General features: G+C 41.3%; 1 protein-coding gene across 3 annotated transcripts; it reads left to right on the forward strand.

Annotated features, from left to right (window-relative positions):
- Positions 1–3927: 3927 nt before the first annotated feature.
- Positions 3928–17580, forward strand: stx17 (syntaxin 17). 3 transcript variants are annotated; one of them, XM_085422868.1, is made up of 8 exons: positions 3928–4092; positions 4329–4616; positions 6872–7080; positions 7177–7242; positions 11691–12017; positions 12769–12819; positions 14542–14628; positions 16597–17580. In XM_085422868.1, the coding sequence occupies exons 3-8, from the start codon at positions 6958–6960 to the stop codon at positions 16864–16866; spliced, it is 924 nt and encodes a 307-aa protein (XP_085278994.1). In that variant the 5' UTR covers positions 3928–4092; positions 4329–4616; positions 6872–6957; the 3' UTR covers positions 16867–17580. The 3 variants fall into 3 exon arrangements, with proteins under 3 accessions (XP_085278994.1, XP_085278993.1, XP_085278996.1); XM_085422867.1 differs by having other exon boundaries at positions 4329–4449; positions 16597–17579; XM_085422870.1 differs by lacking the exon at positions 4329–4616.
- Positions 17581–18623: the final 1043 nt, after the last annotated feature.

Raw genomic sequence — 18623 nt, forward strand, 5'->3', positions numbered from 1 at the left:
TGTGTTGTAAGCTGTCGAGAGCTGGCATAGCCTGTCAAAACAGCTCGACCTGTGTTTGTGTCTCAGACTGCAGCTCTATGGGAATCTCCCCAGGGCCTCCACCACCCACTCACACCCTCATGACGACGGTTTTAAAATAAATAAAAAAAATCAAATTCTATAGATATAAATATATATAAATATATATATATATATATATATATATATACAAAACTAATATTTTGAAGTGTTTTTAGCTTTTTCAAATATTGTGGTACGAGTTGTGCATTGTTTTTTGAAGAGAAACAAAAAAAGAGAAAAAAAGTTGCTGTTTTTTCAATGTCCTTCTTTGGTTAGAGTTTCCTGTTCGATATGTTGTTGTTTTTTCTTTCTCTTTGGTTCACTGGATTTTCTGTTCAGCACTTTGAAATCATAAACTAGTTCTGATTATTCTGACCCCGGCTGTGTCTTGTGTTTTGATTCTTTATAATTCATTGACAAAAAAAAAGAAAAAGCACAAACAAAATATTGTTTTCCATATAAGGTAACAAAACATCAAATTTCAGCCACATTTTTACATGTTTTTTTTAAGTGTGTGTGTGTGTGTGTGTGTGTGTGTGTGTGTGTGTGTGTGTGTGTGTGTGTGTGTGTGTGTGTGTGTGTGACTTGTCAGACACAAAAGCCTCTTGACAGGTAAAAGGCCTTGTCTCTCTCCTGGGGGACCCTCGGGCTCTCACAGAGAGTAGAGAGGGATTAGGAAAGTGAGGAGGGGGAGGAAGAGGGCGGGGAGAAGAGCTTCATGTTAGCATGAGGTCCAGATCAGCCTCCAGCCTCGTTAAACACCATCGATCGGCACGGTGACATTTCACAGCACATGCCGTCTATACTGTTACCGCCATCACTCACTTGCCGTCCTGCACAACAGCGTTACCGCTAACACAGACACACACTCTCTGTCTCTAACAGCCAGGTGATTGATAGCAACTGTTAGACAATTGTGAACAGCTCTACCTGTGCATGTGTGCGGGGAAAAAAGAAGAAGTGGGTAGAAGCAGAAGAAAGTGCACAAAAAAGTAAAGAGTGAGCACGCACCACCACCTCTTCTGATTTATGATGTTTAAACTTTCCCCTTTGTGAATAAAATAACCATTTTAGAAAGATGAAGCGCAATGGCTTTCAGTGACACATACTAACCTGGAAATGCCCATAAACATTATCAGTTTATTACTTATAATTCTGTGTGTTTGTGAGTGCATGTGGCACATAACAACAAATATCTGTCCAACACTTCACCCTCCTTTGGTTTGGGGGAAGGTGCGTGGGGACTGTGATGTGTTTTTTAATGAGTATGCAGGAAAAAAACATTCACACTTTTGTCTTCTTTTTTTTTAAAAAAGTGGTGTGATTGTGTACATGCGAAAGAAAATGAATGAAGTGTTAATATTCCTCCTACAACTGTGTTACATGTAAAATAACATGACATGAAGCAGAGAGCATGAAAAGCAAAATCTACGCACACACACAGACACACTCACACGCTGAGCTGTCACTCTCCAAGCCGATCGATCAGTGCTGACAGATAGCAGATACCCAGAGTCTTAATTAGAGGTCCCATTAGAACATATAGACACACACACACACACTCACAGATTCAAAGCATGTATTCTTCTGGTTCTCAATTCATAAGTTCTTTTCATAAAGCCATGTATAAACAACAGCAAGCATGTTTTCATGTACACATCAAGAGGGCAGGGAAATTAAAATCATGACTATGTTTATGTAGCAGCTTCAGGTTCATGTCTGTTTTTTGTGGAAGCAGTGTCCTGGCTTATTGGACCACCTGCCATAGTTAATGTTATTAGAAACACCTGTGTTTTCCTACCATGACTTGTCACAAAGTCTACCATGACAAAAAAAACCAGGCCCATATCCACCGAGGCATCAGGATGTGCTAATCACACCTGCCACAACAAAAACCAGTAAAGATTCATGAGGTAAGACATGAACGGAGCTCCCTGCTTGCTTCCTCTCCTGCTGACAGACCTCCCGGATTAGACTGAAACAAATGGCACCTGAGTCCTCCTGGGACCCCAAACGACACATGTTTAAACACACACGGTGGTGTTTCATTCACGCCAAATCACTGATTCCGACTATTCACTTAAACCGGTGGTGTCAAACATAAGGCCCAGGGCCCAGAATTGGCCCATCAGAGACTCTAAACCGGCCCACTGGACAGCTTTGGAAAATGTGAAAGAGAAATTGTGTTTTACAATGGTTTTTTAAAAAAAGGAAAAATTCTTTGTTTTATACCTAAATCACAGTCTGAGCAACAAGCTAGCAGAACATTTCCTGTAATTTTACAGATTTATTTCTTACAGTTTAAGCCCAAAGAGTCATGCTGACACATTTCTTTCATTTCCTACAGCAGCCGTTCTTTATCGTGTAGAAAAACTGGGAACTGCTGATGAAATTTCATGTAATGTTCGTATATTATAACTGACAGAAAGGGCAGTTTTACTAGTCCAGCCCACTTGATGTAAATGAGTTTGACATCCCTGACATAAACATAACCTCACAGCAAGTCTTCACCTTAGACTTGAATGATTTACATAACGGGACATGCTTCTTCTTTGTAAGTACCCTTGATGTGCCCACATCAAGGGTACAACTTACACACGCTCAGACACCTCCTCCTCCTCCTTCTCTCTCTCTCTCTCTCTCTCTCTGTCTCCACAAACACAGAGACAGAAACATTTTTGATGATGATTTGCTATTTAGGCTGTCAGCTCTATTCCCTCCTCCCCCTCAGTCTGCAAGTCTGGGAGTCCCCTGAAAGTGGACAGACACACTGGCATAAACACAAGCAAACACATATGAGCACACACACACACACACACACACACACACACACACACACACACACACACACACACACACACACACACACACACACACACACACACATTAACAACATGTGTACAGCACCAGGGGAAATCCCCTGTAGCTGGGGACTGTGTGCTGTGGCCCTTCGCATTGGAGCATCCGCTGAGGGAAGAGTGTGTGGGGGGTTGGCCTAAATGTCAAAGGTAAAAGGTGCTGAAGAATAGAAGTGGAAACATGCAATAGACCCACTCACGCTGGCTGATCTCACAGTAGAGGAGGGGGAACCCCAGTCTTTCTTCCAAACGCAACACAGACAAAAAATATCACATCTAATGTTTCCTTCCACAGGATTGATGCTGTTTCACGCACGGTAAAAAGCGGTGTGGAAGACGCGCAAGTGTGAACAATCTAGCATTTCTAACTTGTATTTATTTATTTGTAGCACATGTTCATTTTAGTTTAAATGTCTGGCTGGCAAAAAAAAAAAAGAAAAGAAAAAAAGAAAGGGCCATGACACATTTTTGAAATGTCATACATTTTCACTTTCACGGTGTATTTTAAAAAACAGTATGACCACATATCAGGGCTGAGGCCAGCAGCTTGGAAATGACTAAGCTGTGAAGTCCAAACGCCCGAACAAAACCCCAACCAGCTTAGAAATGTTAAGTAGCCACAAAAAGTTGATATCTGTGTTAATTTAACTGGTCAGTTTCGCTGTTATGTCATCGTTTATCTTTAACAAAGAACATCAAATATATTGTTTTAAATCTAATAACAATATTCAGATAAATAAGGCTTTTTGGAGGGCAGGGTGAAACTAGTGGCTACTGCATCCTAAATTTTTTAATGTAAGAAATTGAGTGTGCAAATCTTTTAATTTTTTTTAGATGAAGAACAGATGGTAAACAGTCATTTTCCTGAAGCAATAAAATGTGACAGATGGGGGAAATAAACACTACCGTCAGCGGGAGTATTATTTTAGAAACATGTCACTGATTCGCTATCAGAACAGGGATCACGGGGTAGTGATGAGGAACATTATGTTCTGCGGCTGCTGATTGTGGTCGGAAACTATTCGCGGACGTACTGGGAGCTGTTTATAAACAACACCTCTGTCCGAAGAGGCAGCGAGTTGTTGTCTGAACGTTTAAGTTTTTCTTCACAATATGGAGGCTCGCAGTAGTCATTAGCGAGTGTAAATGACTTTGTCGAGTTGTCTTTTTACTGGTAAGTGTCGATGTGCGCCCTGTGAGTTTATGTTTTCAGCAGCGGGCTGATAGCTCCCTGTATCCGGGTGAAGTTACTGAATTAGCTAGTAACTCCGTCTGGGAAGTTTTCTGCCGTTCACAAAGCTCTTGACGTCCTCAGCGGTTAGCTAGTGACACTAATGGATTAATTTAGCGTTACCTGCTGAGCCAGTCTGCTGTCATTAGCCAAACTGAGTGATTTCACTTTCTGTTCAGGGACAGTTCGTGCGACGTGGCCTCGAAATGTGGACTGAAGGGAACAGTAGAAGGCGTCATCAAACACTTTACGTCACTCCGAAGTTAATTGCCATTAACGCTGGAACAAACGAAACAACAAGTAAAATAACCTGGTGTTTTTGTTCTTGTTCTTGTTTTTGTTTGTTTGTTTTGGTATGAACTGCTAATAAGAGTTATATTGCTGTGCAAAAGTTTTGAGCCACTTGTATGTGGGCCTCTGGGGAGAAAATCCAGGACTGACTGTTCCATTGTGCTTTTTCTATTCAGGTATGCTTTTGGAGAATCTGACATTGTATTTGGGATTAATGTCATTGCTGAAAAATTAATTACCTATGGCTTTTTTTTTTAGGTTTTTTCTTTTTTTTTTTTTTTTAAAGATATCCCAAGCCCCAAACCATGACAGAGCCTCCAGTGTGTTTTACAGATGAATGTAGACACTCATGATTGTCTCCCTTGAAATTTGTATTCATGAGTCCATTACACCTGTTGCAAATATACATGTTTTATTTTCCCAAATTGGTTTTTGTGTAATTTGCCCTTTTCACCATATTTCTATTCCGTATGAAAGGCTTCTTGACAGCAACCCTTCCACTGAGACCATTTCTAATGAGGCTTCAGTGAACAGTTGGTGACTCAACTAAAGGACCAATTTCATTTATTTCTTTCTCAGGATACACTGCTCACTATGCCGAAATATTCCAAGTTTTTACCTAATGGCTGTTGGGAATCACCATGTTGGTGCGAACACACTATTTTATGCCTGTCAAACTGTGTGAACATTGGATTTTTTATTTTTTCTCATGGATTCGACTAGGGCTGTGCGATATGACCAAAATCTCATATCCGGATATAAGAATTCTATCGTCCCGATAACGATATGTAACATTTTCTGTAAATTCTGTGAATCTCGTGCAGCTTGACTTGCGGGAAGTGTTAACAGCTGCGCGTCATGTAGCTGGAGTCGAGTGTTTTAACAGATGCATGAAACGATACATTTTTTAGCCATAAGTTGTAACAGCCGCCGTTTTCTTTGTGAGTATTTATTACACAGCGTGCTGCGGGGAAAAGGCTGTTCTAACGTTTGAGTCTAAGGTTTATTTTTTAGCACCTGGCGGCTCTTTTTTTTTTTTTTTTTTACTTCTCATCCGTAAATAATCTGCTCTTTCACGTGATTCAGTTTATTTTGAAAATTCTCAACAGGATCTTGAGCTTTATTGTGAAAGGTTTGTGTGGAACATAAACAAGCGGACACGCGATGGTGTTACCGTCGTTGTTGCTAACCATAAAGCATAAAAACAGGCGCTTGTCCGTCTGTAGTGTGGTTATATTAAATATAAGAGAAAGAGAGAACTTTAAGAAATTAATATAGCCACCACAGTGACCATCAAAACGATGAAAAAAAAAATATTGCCGTAAACAGTTTATTTTGTGACACCACGAAATAAACAATAGCATAAAATGAAACGATAGACGTTTCGTCATCCGATATATATCGTTATATCGAACAGCCCTAGATTCGACTAAAACGAGAACAAATTGTGTATTTTTGGGACAGGCTGCCAGTAAAAATGTTTAACCAATTTTAAAATGTTTAATTTAAAATTGGTTATTTGCTAAGTTGTCTGTTTTCTGAAGGCATGCCATTGGTTCGTCACTTGATTTAGTGCCTTTGATATGCTTGAATTATACATATATCAGTTTTATTATAAACATCTACAGTACAGTGTGAATACAAAGCTGCAAGCTAGTTATCCTCACCAAAGCCCAAATACATGTCTTCAAATGATAGTTTAAACATTAATATACACGAAAAACTGGAGTTTTATCTAGTAACTGTCACTGTTTTTTGTTTGCTTTGTTTCTATCATTTATTTATTTTTTGCCATTTTTTTTTTAATGACAGTATTTACTGTACTTAAAAACATTTTGACTGTGTAAACACTTCTGTTATGCAGTCCTGTGGAAAACTGAGTACACCATTTGATCCAGTAGCTTGTAGATCCAAGATTCCACCACAGAATTTCAATCAGGTTGAGGTTAACTTTGAGCTGTTGCCTCAGCTTGATTGTTGTCATTCTTAGCTGTTCTGTTGTGGATTTGCTGCTGTGCTTGGGGTCATTGTCTTGCTGCATGAACCAATTTGGGCCAGGCTTTATCTGTCAGACAGATGGCCTCACATTTGAATCTAGAATACTTTGATACACAGAGGGGAATGGCTTGTACATGTCTGTTTTCATAAACAAATGCAAAACGTTAATGACTTAAGCTTAACTATTTGGTGTACAACAGTTTGGCCTGTTTTTTTTTGTTTTGTTTTGTTTTGTTTTTTAAAAAAAGGATAGTTAAATATGATTTTCTGTCACACCCCAGTGTAAGTAATGGTCTGATCATGGCCACACTTGTGCAAACTGTCTGGTTATGCCGCCGGACGCTGGCCTTTTGAGGTGGCAGTTTTTTCAGACTTACATGTGCTGCTGAGTTTATTAATTTTGTATATTAAAATACTCTGCTGGTATTTACAGTATCTGTGGGCGCAGCGAGATAAAGCTGAGCAGGTGTCTTGTCAAAGTTACGCAGTAGTGTTGGCTGTGGGCAGTCAGCGGGACACATGGCAGAGGAAGGCAACAAGCTGACACTGAGGCGCCTGGAGGCACCGATCCACAAGTTCATTAAAGTGGCTCTGCCCACAGACCTGGAGAGACTGCAGAAACACCATAACAACATACTGAAGGTGACGGCTCAAATCTGGCTGCACACAGGATCACAACCTCACTTTCAAACTCTTACTTCCAGCCTTCAGATAAATAACTCCTAGTTTCTTTCACAGTACCAGCATACCCAGCAATGGGATCGCCTTCATCAGGAGCATATTAATGCCAGCAGAACTGTTCAGGTATGAAGTGATAACCTGTGAAGTAAATAGAAAAGCAGAGGCGTGTTTGTGTGTATGTGTTTGTTTAGTGAATGTGACAATTGTTTAGAGGATGACATGACTCACCGCCTATTGAAATTCCTGAACAAGCATGACTCTGCGTATTATATTTTTTTGTCTCCAAAATGTGCACCCCATGACCTCTTTAAATATCGGATCTTGATGTTTCTGATCTGTGCCTGTCATGTTGTTCCAGTTTGAAGATCGAAGTAAAGACAGAGTAAAAGGGCAGCAACCAGTGTCTTTATCCAGTGTTTAAACAGGCAGCATTTGTTGTGACGTCTGAATGAAGGAGAAATGTGTCAGTCATCGTTACCAAGCCTGTTTGAAATGATCTGTGACTCAAACAGATGCCTTTTGAAGCGTGCCAGTATATTAAAACGAATACTGATTTGTGTGAAATAAGTCACTGAGCAACAGAAAAACAGCAGCTTCGCAGAGACAAGTACTCAACATAAGGTCCAGCTACTTTCAGGCACACCTTTTGCTCTTCCTCAGCAGATAGGGTTGATGGAGTATTGTTATAACTCTGCTGGGCGGGCTGGCAGGCAGGCAGGCAACACAGACACCCAAGTTTATGAATGTGATAACTCGAGAGCGAAGCAATGTAGGACTTTTAAATTGATACCGTAGGTATCGATAAATCCCAGATGACTTTGAATCTCGGTGACCTTGATCTGAAGGTTGAAGGTGAGAGGTCAAGTTTTCTGAAAGTCTTGTGAATGCAATACCTTGAGAACGAGGGGACGTGGGGTTTTGGAATTCATACCTTCAGTGTACTAGGAGGCTGAGGGGTACCACTGGCCACTGCCAGTATTTTTTTTATTTTTTTGTTTTACAGTTGTGATGGAGGTGATTTGACAGTGAAGTATCCAACAGCAGAAACCACTTTTGAGACTGAAGTCTCCCTCTCTATGTCACCAGCTACGCTGCATGATGTTGATGACAAGAAAATTGCCTCCTGTTGAGCAAATCAATAGCAACAAAATCTGTTCAGCTGGAATTAACAGCATGTGTACATATACACAAACACGTACTTTTGGAAACAGCGTTATCTATATAAATTTACTAAATCAGGACAAGAAAAGAGCTGCTGCTAAACCTAGAATCCATCTTTCTTGTGTTGTGTCTGCATGTGTGTGAACTTGTTCACATAGTGAGTGTGAAATGCCTCAGGGGATGTTGTTGCCTAGAAGCCACCATGTCTCTGAAGGTGAAATAACTCCAAACAGGCACACATCTATCCTCTCACCATTACCCGGCGAACCCTCAGGGGTCCACACAGAGTGCTTTCCCATGTCTTCATGGTGTAAATCCAGAGTAGGAGTTTGTCTGCCCTGCTTTAGATGTTTGTCTGTGTGCTTAATGTTCAAACATAGGAAAATAGGTTGGTTTATGTCATTCAGAGTTCCTATTTTGATCATTGGCACTGCATGCTTATGTTGATTTATTTTATCTGTTTGGAAAAAAGCCTGTTTTCCCACCCATCACCATAACATACTCTCTAGCTAGCCTAGCACCAAGCTAACTCCCAAGAGAAGATTGCAGACAGACCTCAGTAGCCCCACTTTTGCCACACGAGCTACTGCAAACACTTTAACACAGGAGAGCAGAGTCTGTACTGTTTTTATTTGCGGCATTTGTGTTTGAACTACATACAGTCACAGTTAATTTGCAGGCTAAAAGGCACATGACCTTTAGTGTGTTGTTTTTTTTTTTTTGCTTCTGTGAACAAGGATATGCATATGCATATTCATGTCATGTAATTAGCAGAATGTGTTATTGGCACATCTCTGACAACAAAAGACAAAAACCTGTGAACCCAGGTCATGCTGCTGCCTGGAGGGATGATCGCTGCGATGTTCCTCAACCTCATATCTAAAGCTTGCACCACTCTTCTTTTATATTCTGGTAGGAAAAAAAACAAAAACAATATGGGTGCAACAATGTATTGAAATACATGAAAGCGTACATAGAAATACAGAATCTGAGGCATATCAGAGTTTGTACAGTTCTAACAAGCTTGAACGTTAATACTTTGTATGACAACCTTTATTCTTCAACATAGCCTGAACTCTCTTAGCCAGATTTCTTCTCATTCAAAGCTCTTCTTTGGGTGTTGTCTGCCTTTTCTTCCATTCTCTGTCAAGGTGATCCCACACTGCTCCAATAAGGTTGAGGTGCGGGTTCTGGGGAGGCCAGTCCGTGACTGATAGTGATGTGATGTTTGCTTTTCTATCCAATTAAATTAACAGACAACTTAGTTAATTTATGTGTAAACACAACACTAGTTAATCTCTTGAGTTTGGGGCCTTGCTATGCTTGAATTACTCGGTGGTCAGTGCTAAGTGGTTTAAGAAACAAACATTTAATTCAGTTTTATTTATATAGCGCCAAATCACAACTACAGTTGCCTCAAGGTGCTTTTTATTGCAAGGTAGACCCTACAATAATACATAAAGTGAAAAACCCAACAATCATATGACATTCCTATGAGCAAGCACTTTGGTAACAGTGGGAAGGAAAAACTCCCTTTTAACAGGAAGAAACCTCCAGCAGAACCAGGCTCAGGGAGGGGCGGGGCCATCTGCCGCGACTGGTTGGGATGAGGGAGGAAGACGGGATAAAGGACATGCTGTGGGAGAGAGACAGAGATTAATAACAAATATGATTCAATGCAGAGAGGTCTATTAACACACTGAGTGGTAATCAGTGATAATCGACAGGTACAAGAACACGACTGAAACGGAGTAAAATCAGTCCAAAGACAACCTTTGAATGACCTTCACAAAGTCTGGTGAACTATTGTTCAAGATGACTTTAAAAAATAACAGGACAGTCTGATTGCTTGGAAGTAAAATATGAAGGCTCAAAACCTTTGCATAATACTCTAGTTCACATCATTTTGGCAATACAACACACTGAATATGTGTGTGTTGTATTGCCAAAGAAGTTCATTTAGCCAATTGCTAAATGAACAAGAACTTGTGTTTTCTCTTGAATTCAACTGATGTTATGTGTAAAGTAAAAATCATTTTGTTTCCTATTGTGTGAACGGTTATGTTATATGTTTTTGGGCAGAATTGGTTTCAGTGATGGAATATATGATTGTTTTAGCTGTGAGTTGAATATAGTGAACTGTAAGGCACCTGCTCAAAGCACCAAAGGAAAAAAAAAAGTTTAAAAATCTCATCAGAAGCATGTTTCTTCACAGAAATCATTGAATTCAATTCACTTTTAATTATATAATGTCAACTCACAACAACGGTTGCTTCAAGGTGCTTTATATTGTAAGGTAAAGACCCTACCATAATACAGAGAACTAACATATGACCCCTTATGAGCAGGTGCTGTGGCGACAGAGGGATGGCTCAGGCAGGGGCGGCCAGCTGTTGCCACTGGTTCAGGATAAGGGGAGGGGGACAGGACAAAGTAACCATAGTGGTGTGTAAACGCATAATGAGTGAAAAATGTGCGTCAACAAGAAACATTCATCGTGGGAAGCCCCCATCAATGTAATTAAGAGAGGATTCAGAGTCACATGATCCAGCCCTAACTATATGCTGTATCATCTTAAAAGTAGAGAGTTTGTCTGTCTCCCAAATCCAAACTGGAAGCTGGTTTCACAGAAAGGGGGCCTGAAAACTGAAGGCTCTGCCCCCCCTCTTTTAAATATTCTGGGAACCACAAGTAAACCTGCAGTCAGAGCAAAGTGCTCTTTTTGGGTGATATAAATCATGACCTGGTTGCTCAGAAAACTTAACATTGTGACCAAGAACCATTTTAATTGTTACTGAACTACACCCTGCAGACGTATCACAGTGCATCTACTGATGATGACGTGCTTGTGCTCTTGACAGGGTGACAGGATTTAATGTAAACGTTAAGGACTCCCCATCGGCTGAGCTATAATGTCAGGTAGCTGTGAGCTTCCTTTAGCTGGCGGATGTAGACAGCAGAAAGAAAGTAGTGTGTTTTATTTATTTTTTTTAATTTTTTTTTTTTAAAATGTCACCCAATCATGTTTTGTGCTTTGAACACAGAGTGAATGCCATCTAGTTCCATTAAATGAGGGAAGAAAGAAATTTCACAACTCTCATCCAAACAGTCTTTACAACTGGAGTGTCTGCATGCCAGAGGGAAAATGTATGTTTGATATTGAGATGATTTGAGATGTTACTATTTCCAGATTGGAGATTTTGGATTTGTTATGCCACGTCTGCCTCGTCACATTTTCTATTTTTTTTTTTTTTTTTTTTTCTTGCATGTTTTTGTTTTGGCAGTGACTGCTGTATTTAACCACAGGTTTGCTTGTCCTTCTGGCCGTCCAAGTGTCCCTTCTCCCTCACATTCATACCACTCACTGTCATTCAAACTGAAAAATGTTCTCTTCTTCTGCGCCTCTGCAGCAGCTGAGAGCCAACATGAGAGAGATGGAGAAGCTGTGCACTCGGGTCCGTGCTGAAGACGCCGACGCTCTGGAAGCACTCATCAAGCCGGTCAGAGACAGGGCGTCAGCCGCCGCACAGGACTTCCTCGGTTTGCACTCTAACCCCGAGCCTCAGCCCGCTCCAGCGTCACCACCTGCCACTCATTCATCCAGCTGTGCATCCAGTAGCTGCCACACTGATGACAATACGAGCGACGTACCAGGATTTGGCAGGCAAAGCCAGGTCCAGCTCCCAGAAATCCCTCCTGATCAGAGAGCAGCTGAGTCCTGGGATAACCTGGAAGAGGTATGCACGTCTGGAACAAGCTTTAGTCTGCCAGTCATAGTCAGATATGTTCTAATTGTTAGGTAAGCTGTATGTATGTATGTATGAATGAAGGAAGTCCTTGGGAATATTCACAAATGTCGTGCTTTAAGCCTGTGTGTTGATTATAAATAAAAAAATCATTTGTCTGTTATGGTGGGGTGTTTTTATCCTACAAGTTTTGACTTATTTCTTTGCTGTGATCTCATAGCAAACAAAGAAGTCGATCTCTCTTTTTTTTTTCTTCTTCTTTTTTAGGCCTAATAGGATAATAGCAAACCAACAAAACTATGCCTTACATTTGTTGCTGTATCCACAGTCGCTGCTACTGACTGGGTGGTGTTCTGTGGTCCTTTTTAGTGTGCTGATAGAGAAGCGTAGGGTGAGGGGTTTCTCGTATGCATGAACTCTCACCTGGAAAAAGACTTTAAAAGCAACACAGCGGGCGTTTTTTTTCACAGGCGACATGTCATAGTTATCAGCATGGTACGAGAACCCTGAAACTCACACAGCTAAATTTAAATTCATGATTTATTTCACATGTATGCCATGATATCTGTTCCTGCAGACACATTTAGATCTATAGCACATCCTAATTAGTCAGTCTCGTTAATGCAGTTATGAATCCCATTCACTGACAGTCTGGACACTTTGTAGCTGTAGATTTGTACGATAAGCACCTCAAACAAATCAATACAGCATTTTAATTTATTTATTTTTCTCCCCCTTTCAGGATCTGAAGGAGCTGAGCGGTTTGGTGACAGAGTTTTCTATCCTCGTCCATGTGAGTACAAACGCTCAGCTCTGCATTTCTTTGTCTACATGTGTGCACAGCCACCCCTGTGAACAAAAACAATGTGATAGAGGTCTGAGCACCTCCAGGAGGTGGGTGGTGTGTATTTGACCTGTGTGTGTCTGCGTGCGCGTGCTCGCTTGCGTTGCTTGGTAAGGCCCCACTGAGACAAGCTTACACAGAGCAGCTCCGGAGTAGTGCTGGGGCCCCAGAGGCCCTTCAGCGGAGGAGAGATTCAGAAGTAGATGAGTGAGAGTGAAGCAGGGAGAAAGGGGGGGGGCAGGTTTTCACAGGGGGAGGAGAGAGGAGGGGAAACAAGGGATACATCGGAGCAGGTGGAGAACAGACGGCTCAGATTATCAGTCTTATCCTTAGGGATGGAGGGAGGCTGAGTGAAGGAGAGATTAACAGTGAAGAGGAGGGCGGGTAAAGATGTAGCTAGGCTGAAAAAACACAAAGAGGCACGGGGAGGGGGTGTGGCAAAAAGAGCATAGACATGTTGTGGTGTCTCAAGGGTGAAAGGAGCCGTTAGGGGAGTAATATTCCAGCACTCAGCCACAGTGGAAATACTGAGTGAGTGTGAGTGTGTGGTTGTGTCTGTACATGCGTCATGTTTGTGTCTGTTCCGATGTTGGGGCGCCTTCAGGCTTATCTGTATGTTTCTGTGTCTGTACTGAGGCAGAAACACGGCATGAAATTAATTCCCATTACAGTATTATAATAATAGAGCTGTCTGATTGTTTTGGAATTACTGGTGTTAAATGTTATAAACTAACAGCTACGAGGATCTTTTAAACATTCACCAAAACTCATGAACACAGTCAGAACATGGTTAACGTCAAATAACTATTCTAGTCAAGATTCTTTCTTTTGTGAGTGCTGTTATTATATCTGGTTATATTAGGATATTTTTCTTTTAAAATAAAAGTGAACAGTGGGTCATGATCACTTTTAATGGGAGAGTTACATTAACAGTTTTGGGCTTTGGCACTTTTGGTGGAGCTAAAAAAGGAGCTAAAGCTTTTTTTCCCACTTTTTTCTGACATTTTACTGGTTAAATTATTAGTAAAAGCCAAATCTGCAAATTTTTGATTAATCAGAGTAATTATAATAATTGGTTGTTGCCGCTCATTTTATCCCAATTCTCTGTGCCACTGCAGCTTTTAAGCTGGAAAGAAGAATGGTGCAGAAAATTAAAATGTGAAAAATCTAACACACGATCTCTAAGTCTAGGGTTACAGGTTTAAAATCTCCGAAAACCATCACAAAATAACAGGAAGCTTTCACGCGGGTATTCATAAGAGAAGCGGATTTTTAGTTCGCGAGAATGAAAGAAAGAGAAAGAAAGAAACCGTTTTGAGGAAGAAAAATGCTCCGGTTGTTATTTGGTCACTGTGTCCATCCAACCCTCACATGGAGAGAGACAGCTGCCACTCTGAATATTTCATGAGATCTACACAATGCCACACACGCGCACACACCATATGACCCCCACCCTCACTGAAATCTCCCTTGAATATACCTGCAGCCTCCAAACACACCCCTCTGTTGTTAACTTGTCCTGCGGAGCAGAATTTGGATGGGTAAAAAAATATCTGCACAACAATTGTGCTTACACGTGTGTCTGTGTGCGCGTGTTTGTAAGTGAATCTGCTTGCTAGCATATGAGTGTGTGTTAATACGTGTTGTGTGTGTCTAACCCCTGCGCATCAGTCCCAGCAGGAGAAGATTGACAGCATAGAGGACAACGTCAACACAGCCGCTGCCAACGTGGAGGAGGGGACCAAGAGCCTGGGGAAGGTGTGTATTAATGTGTGTGTGCTGATAATCTGATGTGTGTGCATGTGTTTGGGAGATGGGGAGATCGATGGCACTTTGCCTCCCAGCCATTCCACAGCGTTTGTCCCTATTGATCTGTTCGAATACGGAGGAAAGCTGCAATTAAGGAAATAGAGAGAGGAGAGGGATGGAGAGAGGCGGGATAAGAGGGGCGACAAGAGACAAGAAGAGAAGTTTGTTTGTATGTTTGCACGTGTGTGTGTGTGTGTAGCACTGAGAAGAGGTTTAAATGATTGTTTAATAGTTTTCCAGGAGCAGCACTGCCTTTAGCTTAGCACGCCCTTACACTGCTCTGCGCTGAGTGTAAGTCAGCAGACGACTCAGTGCCCTTCACACGTATCACACACTTGAAATGTCGAAAGGTTTGAGTGTAATACCCAGAATGAATCACCTGTTTTTGTCAAATGGCACACACATGCACACGCACGCGCACGATGAAAATGAACAATCGTGCTTTTCGGTACAGATTTTCCTGACTTTACATTTAGTTTGAGAAATCTAAGAAGCCGTCCATGTTTGTCTTTGTTTGAGCTCACTGTGGAGTAATTGGACTGTAATTACAAACACTCAGAGATGGTGATGACACACAGTCACACCTGTAAATGCTTACATAACTAAAAAAACAGCCCTCTGTCATCTGCTTTCCTCTTTTTGAGATCATGACGTAGAAAAAAAATGTATTATATCAGCCTCTCTAGCACAGCTAACACTACTCAGTAATCTGCAGAGTAGTTGAGTTTAAATAAAGGGTCAGAACAATATTGACAGGCATCTTGTTTTCATAATTTTATCATTTTTCAGTTAGCTAATGAGTCTGTGTATGAAATGTTTTAAAAATGTATGAAAATTGTCATTAAATTACCCAGACCAGGCTGATTGTACTGCTAAAACAGTACAATCAGGGATATTCGATTAGCAGCAAAAGCATCTTTTGGAAGAAATCAGGCAAAATTTATTATTTTATTAAGATTTTCTACCTTAAAGTGGACTTTAAATTGTGAATCAACCAAGTAAAAAGCAAACAAAAACATCTCTGTAAATTATTTGAGCTCTACATCAGGGTCTGTGCATACAGACTGATTAAACAAAAACCCTGTGCTGTTAACAGTCAGGACACACTGACCTTTAAACTTTTTTTCAATAAAGCATTCTTTTTAAGCAGTTTCTTTAAAATTAAATTGACCCAAATAAACTAAACGAAAGCTGACCTCTCTGTAAGGTCACGGGTAGATGGAGTGGGCCGCACATTAGAGGAGGTTGTGGAGAAATAAGGCGGGTGCGAAGGACGTCAGATGTTTTAACGCATTTGAAAGCTTGTAATCTGTCATCAGGTCAAACGGCATTACACACAGACACAGACTCATAGTCACACACGACACCCACGCTTCCTCCACCCTCCACACCTGCACCCAGAGTCCTTTTAACTCAGCTCAGATGAAATTAACATTCCCTCAACTGCCACAGGGGTGGGGACAAGCGATGCCAGCTTTTGAACTAGATTAATTTAATGGTGAAGTGTTAATCAAGTGAGTGTCCGTGTGTGTGTGTGTGTGTGTGTGTGTGTGAGGTTGGTCAGGGAATCAGTCATTAATTGCCATCAGCAAAGAGCACCTTCCACTCTGATGATAACAGCTGTAATAACACACACAGCCCACATCTCTCTGATTTTTTTTTTTTCCTAAATGGAGATAATGAAAACGCTTTGATGCAGCCGTGGAAGTGACGGTTTACATTTACATACGCAAGGCTGTTTGTGTATTTATTTTCTAATTTCTCCCTTCTTCTGTGAGTTGATGTGTGATCATGAAAGACGCATCCAAACTCTTATCGCTGTCTTGAAGCCACAAAGTACTAATGCCACCAAAGAAAGGTGTGTGTGTGTGTGTGTTAAATTAAACTAGAACATATCTCTTTTTCCTGTCTCTCCAGGCAGTTGGCTACAAGTTGGCGGTGTTGCCGGTTGCCGGGGCGCTGCTGGGCGGTGTATTAGGAGGCCCACTTGGCCTGCTGGCTGGCTTTAAAGCTGCAGGGGTAGCTGCCGCCCTGGGAGGCGGCGCCCTGGGGTTTGCTGGTGGCAACCTGGTCCAGAAACACCGCCGAGCCAAAGTGGATCTACAGATGAAACAGCTGACGGCGACGCCATCACCGCCACCATCAACACCACCAACAGATGAACCAGAGGCGAGGAAGGACAAATGACCCATCAGCCCCTGGTGTTCCACTGACCTATCACTGACGGTCCTGTATTGACTGACCAATGAACACCTCTGGTGTTGTTGAGCTTCAGAGAGACTGAATGTCGGGTGCTCGCCTTAAACATCGCTGTTACCAAGCACTGTGTAAAACAATTATGTAATGACGGCCTTAATTAAGAGTCACCTGCTGATGTTCCAGGGTGAATGGTGTTTCTGTGGGGATGTTTGTTTTATACACCACTGATTTTATGTTCTGAACACAGCACCAGTTTATACTTCAGGGTTTTTTGTTTTTTTGTGCTTTTTGACTATTGAGCACAACTCTCTACTAAAAACAATGTTCAGCACTCAAATCAAATTACTTTAAGACGGTTTTATTAGACCCTACCAATAATGTGAGCAGTTAATCCATGTTGCTTAGGCTCATTTCCAGGGTGTTCAGGTTTACCGATGGCTATGCCTCAGTTTGATGCAGATAGTAATGTGAACAGCTTTGTGTAAATTTAAGTGATACTTGGTTTTTATAAATTATATTGATGCACAAAGTGCTACTGTCCATACCTTATCCTGCTGCTGCCAAATAAAACATTTCTTTTTAACACTGGCTCTTCATTGGATAAACAGAATGAACCGCAGAAATGACAAAGCTGTAGACAACATCCTGTAAAATGGTTTTTAATTTACTTTTTTTTTTTTTAACTCTTCTCCTCTGAGATGACAGGTTAAGAAATGGCATCACACTCCCCCCTGTTGGTCTGTATGTGGGCTGATATGTCATTATGCAGGTATCTGTTGGCCTCTGTGGGAAGGGCAGGATGCGCAGTACAAACTTAGCAATGGGTCCCCGTATTCAAGAGCTCCAACTGTGGATTCTCAAGGATCTAGTACCAAAAACTTGTAGACGTATAAAGACAGAAAAGCAATTTTAAGAGAACTCAATTTTAAGTGGCAGACTAAATTTCCACCGTTCATCATGTGGGTTTTCCCCTCATGTTTTGGCCTTTTTACTTTAGCATTGGGAAAGTCTCTTCTCCCCCAGCACGATGACACATTTATCAGATGACAGCAAAAAAAACAAAAAACAACAACAATCATCATGTTAAAGTACAGTATTTCAAAAAAGCTTCTTCTTTACTTTTGACTCCCAGGAACAGAACTCCAAGGTGTCACTGCCACAACAACCCCAATGAAAAGTACCCAGCCTGCCCTTTGACCTTTAGATTTCACCATATGTCTGTGGATTTAAAAGATTTCTAACAAAAGGATCCTGGCTAGAAATGTTCTGACTGCAGGATGTTTCTCAGCATCTTCAGATGCTTTAGAGGGTGGAGTGGACAGATCTGCCAAGCATTCGTATCCTTCATGACTTCGTTCTGAGTCAGCAGCAGTTCCAGCTTCTTGCGGATTGCTGCCTCAGGTCTGGACACTACAGCTTCCCACACTTTTTCTTTTTTGGTTGATCAAATTACAAAAGAAAATGTCACGTTCCTGTTAATTTGCCTGTGTGTTGCTTTTTCTTCTTCCTCTAAAAGAAATAACATAGCTGAAGGGTTTTCTGTAAAGTATTTCTCTTTGCGGCATGCATTTGACCTTCTGTAAGATCACACGGCTGCTGCAGAGAGGGCCTCCATGCAGCATGATGCTGCCACCACCAGGCTTCATGAAGAGGGATGATGGTGCATTTCTGGTGCAGATTTGTGCTACGTTTATACAAAACATTAAATCTGGTATGACATCCTTTTGATTGGTGGTGGAGGGAGG

Source organism: Rhamphochromis longiceps, linkage group LG11 (assembly GCF_057381845.1).
Source record: "Rhamphochromis longiceps isolate RC_006_pf linkage group LG11, R_longiceps_female_GT1.1, whole genome shotgun sequence".
NCBI lineage: Eukaryota > Metazoa > Chordata > Actinopteri > Cichliformes > Cichlidae > Rhamphochromis > Rhamphochromis longiceps.